The following is a 16,916-nucleotide window of genomic DNA, read 5'->3' on the forward strand; positions in this document are numbered from 1 at the left end:
CGCAGCAGCAGCAGCAGCGGCGGCGGCGATCAGCGCGCTGGGCACCAGCACCAGCACCACCATCCCATCTGCAAGATCTGCTTCCAGGGCGCCGAGCAGGTAAGGCCCGGCGGGACCCCGGGGTGGCTGGCTGTGGGCACCGGCTGGGGCCGGGCGGGCTTCCGCTCGAGGTGGTCAAGCCTTCAGCACCAAGGACAGAGCACGCCTCCCAGTTGGAGAGGCTCGTGTAGTCCTGCCTGGTGAGCATTGGTTCCTGTGCGTGTCCCCCATTCCTTTTTGGTGAAGGCAGATAAAAATGTCCCAGTGGCGAATATAAGGGTTTAATTTAATTTGATCTACACTTTTTTTTTCCTGCTTGGTTTGGTAGCTACACGATTCTCAGGTGCTTAAACGATAATACCTTAAGTATTTATTTGAATTTGGTTTACACAGAGAAGAAAACCTATAGGATGTAAAGTGAGGTCTGTTTTCTACAGATAATCGTGAGTCGACGGATAGTCTCAGAATGCAGACTGAGAGTGAGTCATGTCACAACCAAAAAGAGTAGCTTCGTTCCTTCTTGCAGATTTTGGTGACTTAATCTTACTGATGTGAAAAGCTCGTTACAGTTTTTAAAAGCCACGCAGGAATGTACTTTGAAAGAAAGGCTATTTAGCCAACCGTGTATTTTATGTTTTGTTAGAAACACGGTTTTAAAACCGTAAATACCTTTAGAGGTGCGCGCAAACTTTCATGAGAGTGGTCACAGGGAAGAGAGCACAGTGTCGCTTACGGTATGTGTGGTTTGAGAAAACATTAGGTTTGATATTTTTAAAAGTAAGGAAATTGCATAAGAATACACAGGCTTTCAGGAATGTAATACCCTGAGTCAATATTTATGATGCTACATTTAGAAAAAATAAAAGCATAATGCTCTTGCAGGCCGCTTTCTGGGATGCCGTGCATTGCTTCTTAAGCAATGATTAAGAATAACTGCAGAGGAAATGCATCTGACCATCCACTTAAAAGTTATTAAAGAGATTTAATAGTACAGCTTTCCCCCGAGGGTATTGGGAGCTGTATCTTGCAGACATTTTGCATGTTGCTAGAACATTTATGTCATAACTCTAAGCAATATCTTTGAAATAGTTTTAAGACTTTAGCTTCGTTCCCATCAGAGGTATAAAATTTTAATTTCATTTTCTAGGGTAGAGCCTGATGCTCATATCCTTCTGGGTAAATGGTTTTGAAGGAAAAGAAAAGCAATAGAGTTTTAAAATACACAGACAAAACTATTCACACCGGGCCGTTTTCTTTCTAGGGTGAGCTGTTAAATCCTTGCCGATGTGATGGGTCAGTGCGGTATACCCATCAGCTGTGCCTGCTGAAGTGGATCAGTGAGAGAGGTTCCTGGACCTGTGAGCTCTGTTGTTATAGATACCATGTCATAGCCATTAAAATGAAACAACCCTGTCAGGTAAACAGCTACGACCATTTATTTCTTTTCTGAAATAATTTTGTTAACCTGGGTGCACTTGAGTTTAGTTATCACTTATGCTGCTTAAAAACGTTTTATGCAAATCAGAGTAAAATCAAGATTTAGAATTTGTAGAGATATGTTTAGAGAATGCGATGACATTTTATCTGAGAAACTCAAAAGACGTTACTGAAATGGTAAATTAACAAAGGCCCTTGATTCATTTTTTATTTATTGGTCAAATTATACCCATCCTCCTTTCTAAAGGGGCAAGTTGACACAATGTTTATTACTCCACTCGAATCAATTTCATTAATTAGAAATGTTACATAAATAGTTTTAGTAATATTTTTGTTAATTTAAGCATTTAAGCCCTCCATTTATGGAAAACAGGAGCAAGGAAAGCAACACTTACTGGCATGGAAACTTTGGTGGAACCTGTCAGTTCTACTCTGAATGTTCTTTTCACTTAGCCAAGCTTTCTTTTTCATACGATGTCTTTTCACAGTTAAGTTTTGGCTGCGTTCATTCTTTGCTGTGTTCAACCACATAGTAGACATAGCCATAGTACCAATAATTACTCTGAATAATACCACTGTATGCATTCTTCAGCTCTTTGTGTATGATCACAAAATAACACAATGACCATAATTTTGCAAACGCCCTGGGAAAAATACATATATTTTTAAAAATGTATGCTAGAATTGATTCAGGTCCTCTGAGTAGGCTGGTGGAACACGGTCATCAGAAAGAGAAGCAGAATGGCGTGTAAATAAGATCCGTTAGGCTGACGTTAAGCAGAAATGAAAGAGAAAGGTCGGAACTCAGAGACGGAGGAATCGGAGGAGGAAAGGAAGAGGGAATCCAGAGGTTGGGAAGAGAAAAAGCAATTTAGCATTCCCTCTTTTTGTCTAAATCACGCAATTTGGTTTTCATTGAGCAAAACGACAGGTGAAATTGTTAGTATTTGTAGAAGGAAGCTGGAAGCTGAGTTGCTACTGCATTAATAATTTACATTTCATAATTTTAAGTTAGTGCATCCTTTATATCGTTGGCAGTTAATTTGCATCTTTGATAGTTGCCATTCAAGGCAAGATTAGCAAGCACGAAATGAAAACATACATTTCTCAAGCTGACCTGAGGCATAGAAATGATTTGGAAAGAGAAAGTAGTAACTAACGTGGATGTGCGATATTGTCATACTAGAGACAGGCATATACCTGATGCATTTTCCTGGAACCTCTTATTGAGTCAAGTACTTGGGTATAGTTTATGAAACTATCATCATTGTCTTGAAAAGCACATGAAACCATGTTCAAAGACAAGAATGTGGGTAGTATAATTAGATCTAGGATAATTTTACGAGTAGAACTATGTGAGAAGATAAGAAAAGGGAGAATTTTGGAGTTCCAGGGAAAATTCCCATTAGAAGAGCTTTGGTCAGATGCTCAAGGGCTGAAACAGTATGCTAAATATTTCAAAACATTAACTCATGGCTGCCGTATATTAATTCACTGAAGGTGATTAATTTTGATGTAAATAGAAATAGATCCTGATGTACATTTTAGAACAGAGAAGAGACAGAGAACTAGGGCCAAAAAAATTATTATTCACCAATTCCAATCCGATAACAAAAGTAATTGATTACTATTATCTGTTGCTTCATTAAAAAAAATCAATAATTATTTTAATGAAAGCAATTCTCTAAACTATGAGTATATATACGGCAGCTCTCAGAGCCCCCCCAAAAGAAGCAAAAATGAATCCAGTATTACTAGTACATTTAGGATTAATTTTGTTATAATATATATAAATACTACTGTGACCTGTAATCTGATTGTTGTAATGATCTGCAGAATCATATTTAGAAACAACATTGACATGAATGTGATGATGATAGCCAAGATTATGCAGGAGATGAAATAATTTTCCAGGACTACATGAGATGCAAATAAAGTTTGGTGCCCTTACTAGACAGAAATCAGTTACGAAGTTCTCTAAGTGCAGATTTTTGCATATAGTAGTGGTTTATTTTCAGACAAAGTTTAGCTGTATCCGACATTTCTGTTAGGGACAACTCACAAACTGGCAGTCGTTCAAACTGATTTTTTAGTTTGTAGTTTTTTTCTGCCTTGCTGGTATGAGCTTAATCAGCTGGGAGCCGTGGTTTCTTGGATATAGACAGAATAAAGAATAAACACCAAGATTAAGAGAGAACATTTATTGAGCACTTACTCTGTGCTGGGCACTGTTCTCAGTATTTTACATACATGGATACTGATATTTAATCTTCATAACAAACCTGAGGGGAGAAATATTATCTCTATTTTGTTCGAAAGGAAACTGAGGCACAGGAAAGTTCAGTAACTTCTACTAGGTACCTATGTAGTAAAAGGTAAAGCCAGGATTCCAACTTAGGCAGCCTGGCTCCAGGGTCTGTGGTTTTAGCCACCATGTTGGAAAGTTTCTTCCCCAACCCATCCCAGTCATCTCGATGTTTCAGATCTATGTGACTTGTCCTAATATAAGTCTGAGGCAAGTGGGGACTGGTTTCAGCCTGAGTCTCTGAGATGATTTGGAAAGGGTTTGACTATTGCTATGTAACAAACCGCCTCATAACTTAAAGAACAACTGATGTTTGTTATCTGTTAAGACTGTGGATTAATTGAGGTCAGCTGGGAGGTCTTTCTCTCCATGTGGCATCAGCTGGAGCTCTGAGCATCCAGGGGTTTGGCTGGGTTGGAGCATCCACAAGAGCTCATTCACTGCGCTTGTGCTTGGTGCTGGCTGTTGGCTGGAAACCCAGTTGGGGCTGCCAACTGGTGCCTTACTTTGCCTTGCACGTGACGTGTGCCTCTCATACTATCATAGTCAGGTTCCAAGAGCAAGAAAGCAGAACTTATAAATCTCTTAAGGCTCAGCCTTGGAAGTAACATGGTTTCACATCCTCCTCATTCTCTTGTTTAAAGCAAGTTATGGGATCATGACCTCTGGAGTCTGGCACTTCTTTTACGTAGAATGGCTATGTTTATTCACCATGGGAGAGAGCTTCTAAGATGCTTTGCCTACTTGTCCTAGTGTCTGAATTTTGTTCACGTTAAATCCAGATCAGTGAGGATCACCATGACTTCCCTTGGAGGGCTCTTATCCGAAGGAGGTTAAAAGCGTGTGTGGGAGATTGACTCACTGGTGGTGCTTGATGGCTATACTCAAACACTGTCACAAGTGATTATTGCCATGATGCATTCCCTGGGGCTCAGGAGGAGATAGGGACAGAAAAGGCCAAAGAACTCTTAGCCAGGGAGCAGGTGTGTGTGAGAGAGAAACCACTGCAGTGCGTCTAACACCTTAGTTTTTCTTGTTTTTCTCCTTGAGATTCAGATTTTTTGAAAGTTGGGAGGTGAACCTCCCAATTTCATTGGATGTCAGTAATGTGCAGCAACATGACTCAGTAGAAAACTAGCAGATCAGTCCTCTACAACGTATTTAAACCTAAATTGCTGTATCATTAGCAGTAGGAGTTAATTAAGACATTTGAGGTAATTAAATGCATTTACCTTCCTACCTGCTTGCAGAATCTATTTTATTTATTAACATAGCCGAGATGATGCATTAATGATACTTTCAGAGTAATGACTAGTGCTGTTTTGAAGCTTATAGCATGGTCTAAAATTAGTGAAGTGTAAGAGCATGTATGATCAAATTTATTTATAGCTGGTGGTGACATTATACATTAATTAAGCTATATTCCAATTTATGGATGCTCTTTGAAGGAACAGCATTTTTGGGATAAATATTGGACTGGAGACTTTACACTTGCTATAAGTGAGCGAGTGTACACTTCCTGCCTAACATAGAGAAACGTGTAATTGGAAGGTAATGGAAGGTAATGTCCATGTCACTTATACTCTTTGAGCCCCAGTTAACTCATCTTCAGAAAGATGACAGTGGCACTTGTCTTAGGCCTTGTTTTGAAGATTAGATCCATTAATGTATACGAAGTGCTTAAAATGGTGCCTGGCCCGGAGTAGGTGACATTTTGATGGTGGCGCTGGTTGTGATCACTTGTTGTCAGCTAGCAGACAGGGCCCTTCCTGTTTCCTCCCTTCTGTTGTCATCAAAATGAAGTTAATGGCTCCTCCTTCCAGACCATGCTCGATCACTGGATTTTTATCCCTTGCTTTTTCTAGAAACTCATCTCAGTTTCTGGCCAATTTTTTTTTAATCACCAATAATGAATGAATCAGCATTTTCTAAAAAGCAGCTGTAATGAGATATAATGATCTCAGTGCAGTGAGCATATTTACTCTCCAGATGTCCCTCGTCATGGGTCTTATTTACGTTCTTATTGGAGTCTACTCACAATTGGAGTGATGAGACACTTTTAAAGTGGCCACCGTTCAAGGTCGGGCAGCCATGCTTTGTTTATCCTTTGGAACTACCCCTGTGGGGTGAAGTGCATGTGACCTGTGGGTAGGCAGGAGGTCAGAGACGTCTGGCAGATCCCTGGAGGGCAAGCAGAGCACTGTGGTGATCACGGACTTTCCTTCCTACTCCTCTGCTGCTCTGAGCACCAGAGCAGGGGACTGGTGACAGCTGACCTGGAAAGGATTGAGACTTACATGCACCCATGTACCTTTGCAGGGGTCAGGCCCTTGGCCAGTGTTCATGGCCTCTACCATTTTTATTAGCCCTTTCCCTACTTCTCTTTCTTCAAACAAATGTGATGTCACCAGCAGGTCTGCGTTTAGTGGTAAAAATGACTGAAGAGTCTCCTGGGAAGGCAGGTGACTTGAGATTATTTTTCATTTTCACCCATATTCTTACAACTCTGGGATTCATCATAATAGGGTTGAATTAGTAAGTAATTTAATATCACGTGGGTTTGTCTCGGCTGTCCTTCTAAGGTACAGCTTCTGTATCTAGCTGTCATTTTTAGAACTTCAGATAACTTTTTGAGGACCCTGTGTTCCTATAAATTATTTTTCTAAATGAGGCACCATCACGGACCTGGCATCTCCACCTTCAGAATTGATTGCTAATATAATGTAGCTGATGCATTAGGAACAGCTGGCAAATTATCATTGACTATTGATTACAGTTTTGAAAATGTACCAAGAAAATATTAAAGCATGAACTCTATCAGCCTTGCCTGCTGTCTTTTGAAACCAAACAAGACATTTGCATTTTATGAATTGAAAACACATGTGTGCAACTTTGGGATACAGTGAGCTACAGCTTGTGACTTTTTCTCTGTTTCTCTTATTAATATTCTTTGTAGGTTTAACAAGCTAAGAGGGGGAGACTTTTCATCATCATACCAGACTAACTGAAAAACAATGTTCAAGTGTAATATTTACACGAATATATTGGCACGCTTTATAGGTAACGGAAAATGTCAAAACAAACAGCACTTCGGGAATTAGTTCTGTTTCTGTGGCTTACTAATTGTTTCAAAACACATGAATCTGCATTTGACTTAGTAGAACAGATGAATGATTCTCCACTGAACAAAATACGTAAATTATACTTTGTGTATTACAATAGCTATCTTGTTTACTGTACAGACTGTGTACAGTGATTTTACAGTTTGTTTCAAAGTCAGAAGGGTCTGAGACAGCTGTGGTAAAAGGAGGTGAAGGCTGGTTAGGGCAGGGTGTTCAGATACCCTTCAGAACTTTCTTCTCCCCACACGTTTGCTTTTCCGTTTCAGCTGTTTTTAAAGTGCATTTCCCAGGCAGCACCTGTAGCTCAGTGGGTAGGCTGCCAGCCACATACACCAGGGCTGGTGGTTCGAACCTGGCCCACTTGCCAAAAACAATGATGACAGCAACAGCAGCAACTTAAAAAAAAAATCAAAGCGCATTTCTCCTTGGACACCTTTTTCTTTTTTGCTTTCTTTCCCCTCCACCCAGTTGCCCATGTTACAACCCCAGCCCGGGCAGAAATGCATAGATGTTTTGGTCAAAGCAAGACAGGGTGGCAAGAATTGGCAGCAGCTGTGTAGAGAAACCTTGTCATGGTCCAAAATGTCTTCACTTGATAACATGGTCTTGTTACTTAAATCTTAAGTTAGGGAACTTTGTCTCTAGAGCAGTGTTTTTCAAACTTTTTAGTCTTATTGTACACTTGAATCTATAGTTAGACTTCCATGGCACACTTAAATTGTGCTGATCAAAAAAAAAAAAGAATAATAACTTAATATGCTTTGAACTTGTTTCAAAAATAATTTAATTATGATCTTTAAAAATTTTTGTAGCATACCTAAGATCCTCTCATGCACATCAGTATCCCTCAGCATAGGAGTTTAAAATCACTGTTCTGAAGGGTCAGATAGTAAATAATATAGGCTGGGTGGCCCTGATCACTACTCTCCAAGCAGGAAAGCAGCCAGGGACACTCAGTGAATAAATATGCATGGCCATGTTCGAGTAAAACTTTACTCACAGACACTGAAATTTGAATTTCATACAATAATAATGTGCCAAGAAATAGGATTCTTTTTTTTTGCTAGGGCTGGGTTTGAACCCGCCACCTCTGGCATATGGGGCCAGCGCCCTACCCTTTTGAGCCACAGGTGCCGCCCCGGAAATAGGATTCTTTTGAATTTTTTTCTCCTAGTATTTAAAAATGTAAAAATTCATGCGCTACACAAAAACTCATGGTGAGCTGCATTTTGTGGGAATTTGAACAAATGGAATATTGATACAGACTTAGGTGTTTTAGGACCTCTTAGAAAATTAAATGGATCAGGTGTTTCTAGAATTTTATGTTTCTTTGTAATTTTGATTGAAATTACTATAAACTTATACATATAGAAAATAATGACGCTTTAGCTCTATAATCAATGCTATTAACTTCTTAATATTAAAACACATTGTTTCTTCTAAACAGTTTTGTGGTTGTAGCAGACTCAATCCTAAGTTCCAAGGAGTAGCTTTAGTTCAGTCACTGGTTCAGCTAAAGCTTTAAGCAGAAGGCAGATGCATGTCAGAATAAGACCTCCATGGAACAGGCCACCTTCTCATTTCTGTGAGTCCTGGAATACTGGATTCCTGGAATGCTCTTAAGTTCATTTCTAAAACAAATCCTCCTAGGCTGTCTGTGGCCCAGAAAATGTACTTTGAACTTTGTTTCTGAAAGTCTTAAAATGAGATGATTTTAGTTTGCATGGGGTTTTTAGGCTTGTCTTCCAAAGGGGTAAGCATAACAGTGAGTGGATAGGCTTTAGAGCAAATTAATGTAGCATAGCTCAAAAATGCTGAGATTCATTTGCTTGGTGACTTTGTGGGGACTTAGTGAATATTTATGTATGACTGAATGGATGGATGAACACATAAATGAGTGTTTTCGGGAGGTGGCCAGCATCATGGAGGTCATGTTATTTCTGCAGTGAGAATACGGTTTAAGGGAATAACATTTTTCTTCATTTCTCACATATTAGCCATCCGTGGACTGTTAATTTTCAACTTGTTTTCAAGTTGATCTTCTAATAATGCTATTCTGAATCTACCCAGGGAAGTATGTTCAGTTCGTCACACTATAGGAAAAAGCCTTGAGAGTAATACATGGATCTATTTTTAAAAACCTAGAATTAGGCTCGGCGCCTATAGCTCAACCGGCTGGGGCGCCAGCCACGTACACCTAAGGTGGCGGGTTCGAATCCCCAGCCCGGACCCGCCAAACAATAATGACTGCTGCAATCAGGAAATAGCCGGGCGTTGTGGCGGGCGCCTGTGGTCCCAGCTACTTGGGAGGCGGAGGCAGGAGACTCGCTTGAGCCCAGGGTTGGAGGTTGCTGTGAGCTGTAATGCCACGGCATTCTACCCAGGGGGACAGCCTGAGGCTCTGTCTCAAAAAAAAAACCAAAAAAACAAAAAAACCTAGAATTAAAAAAAAGCTACCAGTGAGACATATCTGCTCTTTTCAAAAAACAAAATGTCATGAAAAAAAAAAAGACTCTGTGAGTGCAGAATTACCCATGTGTGACATACTCTCTTTCTTGAGATTGTCACTGGTTGAAGGGTTTCATCTAGTATTTGTTCAGGGAATTTGAATAATTTGTTGGAAATCTTACTGTATGATCATGGGTAGAGATGAGCTGCTGAGAATGTCTACTGGATATAAAGTTTTGGTGTGAAAACTGCCACCTGGCTAGAAAAAGGAGACTTTTTTTTTTTTTTGCTACTCTTCAATGTCTGAACCCACCACCTCCAGCTTATGGGACCGGCGCCCTACAGCTTTGAGCCACAGGTGCCCAAGGAGACTGTTTTTGAGGAACAATGTGTACAGTTGTAACGGGACTTTGGAATGCTTTCCCCCTGGTGAATGTAGTACCCCAGGGAGGGGAGACGTGGCCAGAGGGCAGGCTGCTTCCTCCTCACTCATTTCCTGCCCTGCCTTGGCATGTGGCTTTGCCATGGTGTGACTGATGTTTTGCTGAAGGGATTGGAGTAGAAAAAACTCAGCTTCCTTCTATTTTTGGACCCTCTAAGAGTAGAATGGCATGACTCTGGGGGCAAAAAGAGGGCTTCCAACCCTTGAGAATGCCAGGGAATGGAGGGTGAGGAGATAACCCCCTACAATTATAAGTAAATGGATGGCGGACACAGAGGATTTGGCCAAGAAAAACTGCACCGTGGCTGCGCTTTCTGTATCCTTGGATATTTGACAGCATCTTCCCTGTGAGCATAACTCATCACTCAGCAGCTGTTCATACGATTTAGCTAAATGAGGTTTGATGGAAGTAGAGGCAGATGGAAAACAATGGCTTAGGAGCTTGTGACAACAGCCTGGAAGCAGTTCTCTATCGGCAGAATCTCTAGGGGAACTTATTGAGGGGACATTCCTTAGTCCATCTTTATCTGAGGTGTGGTGTCCCTTGACAACTACAACCTAAACCTGCTGTCTCCCTAGGTTTTCCCTCTTTTGATTCAGGCCGCGTAGACTGATGACACACGGCAGTAATAGCACTCCTGGTCGCCTCCCTTTGCCTTCTGCTTTGCCTCTTTTTGTGGTGTACTCATTGGGTATGAACTGTCTCAAGGGCTTAATTTGGACCCTGGGGAGTGGAGCCCCCCATAAACACCCAGCTGTCATCCCAGGGACTAACTCCCTGGCACTCTTGTTATATGTGCGTCGATGGTTTTGCACTTGAGGCACATGTAAGGTGACCAGATTTTAACATTGGTAAAGCGGGACACCATTGATGGGGGTGGGGGGGTAGGGCCTGACAACAATGCAAACTTTGATAAGTAGTTCTCGATAATCGCTTCTCAACAATTATTTGTTATTATTACGGTTTAACATTATAAAATTAACAAAAATAATATAAAACGCATATCCTGGCAAAGTAGCCACATGGCAGCCAAAAACCGTATATTCCCTTCCCATTCTCCCACCCCTTCATGCATTCTTTCCAAAAATCAGGACTTTTAAAAATGCTTTGGGACGCAAGACAAATTGTTAAAAATTGGGACTGTCCTGCCAAAAGCGGGACGTCTGGTCACCCTAGGCACATGTCGTCTTCCTACTCAATTGAGGTCATGACTCTGAGCTGTAAGATAGTTCAAATGAACAAGGAACTATTTGAAGAAATTTCTCAGGCTCGTCCTGGAGTGTTCAACGTGTTATAAAAGACCTTAAGGATAGTATTTTGTGCAGATGTTTGAGAATTTACTTATATTCCTAAGAAAGAATATTCCAGAAGCCCCAGGAAATACTTTTGCCCTCTTATCTTCCCCAGCTGTTTCCCTAGTAAGAGCTTATTTTTCTGTTACATGAATATGCATGCAAGTGACCTCTCTTAATTTAAAAAAAAAAAAAGTAAAAATCTAATATTAGTTGAGAGCACAGGATTTTTCAGGTACAGATTGAGCATTCCATAAATATTTGTTTTATATATCTTCCATTCATTTCTTCTCTTTCCTCCCATTGTCTAACTCTCATCTTTCTTGTGAGATGAATAGATAGGAGGTTTCCAGCAGGGCCTACGGTCCCATGGAGAGGACACAGTGAATAAGGATTGAAGTCTTTGCCTGTATGGTGTTTTCTAGGGCCAAGAGTGCCCAGGCTCAAACCTGGAAGTTGAATGCAAAATCACCTTCCATCTCCTTCCACACAGTCTTCATCTGTGTTCATGGTGGCCTCACAGTCATACTTCTGGTAAATTCATTTTCAGATTGAGGCATGAATCTCCATAATTTGAGAAGTAGTTGAAAGAAAGAAGCTTAAAAATGCTAAGCCCACAAGATTACAACTCACTGTGCCAAAATTCATTGGGTAGCTTTGGGTGACATAGTTCTTAGGCCAAGCAGTGAAAGATTCTTCAATATTGAAAACTTTTTTTGAGACAGTCTTACTTTGTTTTTTTTTTTTTTGAGACAGAGCCTCAAGCTGTCCCCCTGGGTAGAGTGCTATGGCATTATAGCTCACAGCAACCTCCAACTCCTGGGCTCAAGCGAGTCTCCTGCCTCTGCCTCCCAAGTAGCTGGGACCACAGGCGCCCGCCACAACGCCCGGCTATTTTTTTGGTTGCAGCCGTCATTGTTGTTTGGCAGGTCCGGGCTGGGGATTCGAACCTGCCACCTTAGGTGTACGTGGCTGGCGCCTTAGCCGGTTGAGCTATAGGCGCCGAGCCAGAGACAGTCTTACTTTGTTACCCTCAGTAGAGTACTGTAGCTTCACAGCTCACAGCAAGCTCAAATTTTTGGGCTTGTGAGATTCTCTTGCCTCAGCCTCTCAAGTAGCTGGGACTACAGGCGCCTGCCACAACACCCAGCTCTTCTTTTATAGACAGGGTCTCACTTTGGCTCTGGCTCAGGGTGGTCTCGAACTCACGAGCTCAGGCAAACCACCTGCTTGGCCTCCCAGAGTGCTATATTACAGGCGCAAGCCACAGCGCCCGGCCTAATGTTTAAAACTTTTGGAGTGATTTGGCAAAACACATAAGAATCTCCTTACCTCCTGTCTGCCTCTTCCCTTTGACCCGCACACTGCTAAAATTGAAGGTAATTTTGCTCCCAGAAAAGGAAACTCACAAAGGAAATATGCTGCCCCATTTGGATGTGATTAAGCTCTGACACAGTAAACTTCAGGGAAAATCACCCGCCATTGTTTCCATTGCCTGTGAGGAAAATTTCAATGTATGGAGATTATTAATATAATAGACATAGGGAGGGGTCAGTAGCTATTTATTTTTGGCCTGGAAGATGATGTTACTCTTCTTTTAGGAGTAGGCTCAAAACATTCCACTTTTCTTATTTTCTACTATGAATTATATAATGAATATATTTTTATTAATTTAAAAAAGTTTTTCAACAAATTGACCTCTACCCCATAGCAGTTACTGTTGTAGGCCCTGGAATTACCCAGCTGGTTGAAACAGGCAGGGCCTCTGCTTCTAGAACTTAAAGTGTTGATGATGGAGGACAGAAAATAAGCCAGAGAGCACGTAAATATAAAAACTGGGTAGTTACAATTGTGTTAATAAACTGCATTACTTCCCTAACGTAAATTAACCGATGTGGTGGTTAATTTTTTATGTCCTGGAGTGTCCAGACATTTGATTAGACATTATTCTGGATGTGTCTGCCAGAATGTTTCTGGAGAGATTAACATTTGAATTGGTAGGTGGAGAAAGCAGATAGGAAAGCAGATTTCTCTGATGTGGGTGGGTCTCATCTAGTCAGTTGAAGATCTGCATAGAACAGAAAGGGCGACCTTCTCTTGGGGAAGAGAGAATTCCACCTGCCTGACTGGTTTTGAGCTGTGAGACATTATTTTCTTGCATTTGGACTTGAACTGGGTTTACTGGCCTCTGGACTGCTAGGCTTTCAGAGCTATGCTGTCAGCTGCCGTGGTTCCTCTAAAGTCCTGAGTAGGATTCTGGCAAAGAAAAAGGACATTAGGTAGAACCAGTGAAATTCTCATAAAGTAGGGAGCCAAGTAACATACCAGAGATGGTTTATTAGTTGTGACAAAGATTCCACAGTAAAGTAATATGCTAATGTGGGGATGTGAGATAGATGGAAACTCTTTGTGCTATCTTTGCAAATTTTGTATAAAGAAAAAAAAACTGCTAAAATTAAGTTTATTAAGGAAAAAAAAGAATGTGTGGAAGGCCATGCATAGCTGGGTAAAAGGGTAGGGGAAGTGACATCAGAGATTAGACCTAAAGGTTGGTGATAATCCAGCCTCGTGGAAAAACTCTTTGAAGAACATTCTGGAAGGGCAACAGGGAAACCAAAGACTCTAAGCAGGAAAAACAACTTGGGGTGTTTGAGGGAATCAAAAGATGGCTGTGTGGCTGGGAAACTGCGTGTAGGAACACGCAGGAGACATTGCTAGGGAAATAGGGTGCACTTTGCTATGTCAGGTCATGAGGAACATGTGCTGTGCTCTGAGAGCACCGTCAAGTCCCTGGAGGACCCGAGGCAGAGAAATAAGTCATCATCATCAACTTCATCATTGTCAAAGATGCTTTGGTTACTTTGTGGGGCCTGGGCCAGAGAGTGGCAGGCCTGAGGCACTGATACTGTTAAAATGCTCCCTTGATGAACAGTGGATGCAGTGATGGTTTGTGCTAGGATGTTGGCAGAATTGGAGAAAGATTTATCCATTTAAAAATGCCTTGAATGTAGGCTCAGTGCCCGTAGCACAGTGGTTATGGCGCCAGCCACATGCACTGAGGCTGGCAGGTTCAAACTGGGCTGGGCCAGCTAAACAACAGTGACAATTGAAACAAAAAAATAGGTGAGCGTTATGTCAGGTGCCTGTCGTCCCATCTATTTGGGAGGCAGAGGCAAGAGAATCTCTTAAGCCCGAGAGTTTGAGGTTGCTGTGAGCTGTGATGCTATAGCACTCTACAGAGGGTGACATAGTGAGACTCTGTCTCAAAAAAAAAAAAATGCCTTGAATGTAGAAGCAACTATTGATTTTTGTTTTTACTTTGTAATTTATTTACTGGCAGAACATCTGAATTGAGCTATTCATAGTTTTCTATCTATCTCATTTAGTGTCAGTGTTATATATTTTGTTGTAGAAATAATGGGATTGGTTGCAGGGTGCTGACCTGGACTCTGCTGATAGCGTGAGTGTTCCGTAATGTCCTGGAAATGTACCATGTTGTATTTTAAAAATTCACACTGTTTGGAATTCTGAAACACATATGGGCCAAGGTGTTTTGGCCTAAAATAGGGTCTATCCTGGAGAACGCTTCATGGACGCTTGCGAAGAATGTATGTTCTGCTAGTGGCGAGTGCTGATGTCTGTTTAGGGTAGTTGGTTTATAGTATCGTTCAAGTCTTCTCTTTCCTTGCTGATCTTCTGTCTTGTTGAAAGTGGGGTATTTTCTATTTCTCCATTTAATTCTGTCCGTTTTTCCTTCACGTATTTGGGGACTTTGTTGTTAGGTGCAGGAAGGTTTGTTGAGTGCTGTATCTTCCTGATGGATTGGCCCTTTTATCATCACAGACTGTCCTTTCTTTCTATGCCTTAGTCCATTTGTGCTGATATGACAAAATATCTCAGACTGGGGAATTTAATGGGAAACAGCTCACAGTTCTGAGGCTTGGAGTCCCAGGTCCAGGTGCCAGCAGATTTGGGGTCTGGTGCATGCCCAGCCTGCGCCCCCAAAGATGGTGCTTTGTTGCTGCACCCTCCAGGAGGAATGAGTGCCGTGTCTGCACAGTGGAAGAGCAGAGGAGAGAAAACCCACTCCCTCCAGTCCTTTTATAAGGCTCCTAATTCCATCCATGAGGGCTTTGCCCTCGTGACTCAGTCACCACCTTAATACATCACGTCTTAATACTATTACACTGGCAGCAATTTCCATATGCCAATTTTGGAGGGGACACCTCCATTCAAATCATAAGCACTCTGGTAACAAGTTTTGTCTTAAATGCCTATTTTGTCTGCTAATATAACCACATTAGCTATTTTGGTTACTATTTGCATGACATACATATTTTTTCATACATTTACTTTTAAGCCTTTGGTCTTTGAATCGAAAGTGTGTTTCTTGTGGCCAGGTGCAGTGGCTCATACCTGTAATCTTAGCACTCTGGGAGGCCAAGGCCAATGGATTGCCTGAGCTCACAGGTTCAAGACAAGGCTGAGCAAGAGTGAGACCCTGTCTTTAAAAAATAACTGGGCATTGTGGCGGGTGCCTGTAGTCCCAGCTACTTGGAAGACTGAGAATTGCTTGAGCCCAAGAGTTTGAGGTTGCTGAGCTATGATGTCGCGATACTCTATTGAGGGTGACAAAGTCAGACTCAAAAAAAAAAAAAAGCATGTCTCTTACAGAGAGCATATATTTAATATGAGCTTATTTAATATGCATTTTGGGACTTGTATAATAGAATGGAGACCTATGAAAATCAACAGGGCGGTGCCTGTGGCTCAAGGAGTTGGGTGCCTGCCCCATATACTGGAGGTGGTGGGTTCAAACCCAGCCCCGGCCAAAAACTGCAAAAAAAAAAATAAAAAAAAAATCAACAAATACTATAGGTATTGTTTTCTGATTATGAAGTTATCAATTTAAAGAAGTCAAAGATTCTATAATGGTGGGGAATATGTGGCATCTGAGGTCATATGTTTTGAATCCCTAATTGGAATTACTGTAAATATTCTTTTAACTTACACATTTGTGAGGTTATCTCTCTTCTCTCTTTTCCATCCCAGCCCCCCACTGATTTGAGACCCGTTGTAACTGAGGAGTTGTGGAAGTCTGTTTTTCTAGTAAATAGGAAATTCTTACTGCCATTCATAAATAGTTGCTTTTGCATCTCCAAAGACTCCTGATTATGAGATTGCGTTGATCTTTTAAAAATGTGTTATACATCTTCTAGAAGAGTGGAGGTTATGTGAAAATTAACGTAGCATAATGGAAAGAGCATATGGACTCTGGCAATACGCAGAACAGAGTCCAGATTTTAGCTCACCCACTTACCAAGCTGTGTGACCAATGGTTATGTTACATGTATTAATTCCTTAATGTTGGGGTGATTAAATCAAGTAACATTTTCAAAGTGCTTGGCATATGATGGTTTCTTACTGATTCCTGACTTCCCTCATTAGAACAAAACTTATGATACACGCAGTTTTGTTAGCATCTGAATTTTGCTGGTTATTCACTTATTTATTTGTCTATTTAATAATTTCACAAATATTTGTTAATTACCTACTCAGTGTTAGTATTTAGGCTTTGGGGATGAACAAAAGTAAACAAAACAAAAAAAAAGGAGAAAAAATCACAGCCCTTATGATTTTACATTCAGAGATTGGTAACATATAAATAGAAATGGGCTCGGCGCCTGTGGCTCAAGTGGCTAAGGCATCAGCCACATACACCTAAGGTGGCGGGTTCGAATCCAGCCCAGGCCCACCAAACAACAATGATGGCTGCAACCAAAAAATAGATGGGTGTTGTGGCAGGCGCCTGTGGTCCCAGCTACTTGGG

At 41.2% G+C, this 16,916-nt stretch overlaps 1 protein-coding gene across 1 annotated transcript in view; it reads left to right on the forward strand.

Annotated features, from left to right (window-relative positions):
* Positions 1–11: 11 nt before the first annotated feature.
* MARCH11 (membrane associated ring-CH-type finger 11) overlaps positions 12–16,916 on the forward strand; it is a 111,171-nt gene continuing 94,266 nt past the window's right edge. The window contains exons 1-2 of the mRNA XM_012805012.2: positions 12–99; positions 1,301–1,456. Of these exons, the coding sequence (XP_012660466.1) occupies positions 1,439–1,456 (18 nt within the window). The 5' untranslated portion in view covers positions 12–99; positions 1,301–1,438. The remainder of the gene's footprint in view (positions 100–1,300; positions 1,457–16,916) is intronic.

Source organism: Otolemur garnettii, unplaced genomic scaffold (genome assembly GCF_000181295.1).
Source record: "Otolemur garnettii isolate 467f Iridium unplaced genomic scaffold, OtoGar3 scaffold00033, whole genome shotgun sequence".
NCBI classification, from domain to species: domain Eukaryota; kingdom Metazoa; phylum Chordata; class Mammalia; order Primates; family Galagidae; genus Otolemur; species Otolemur garnettii.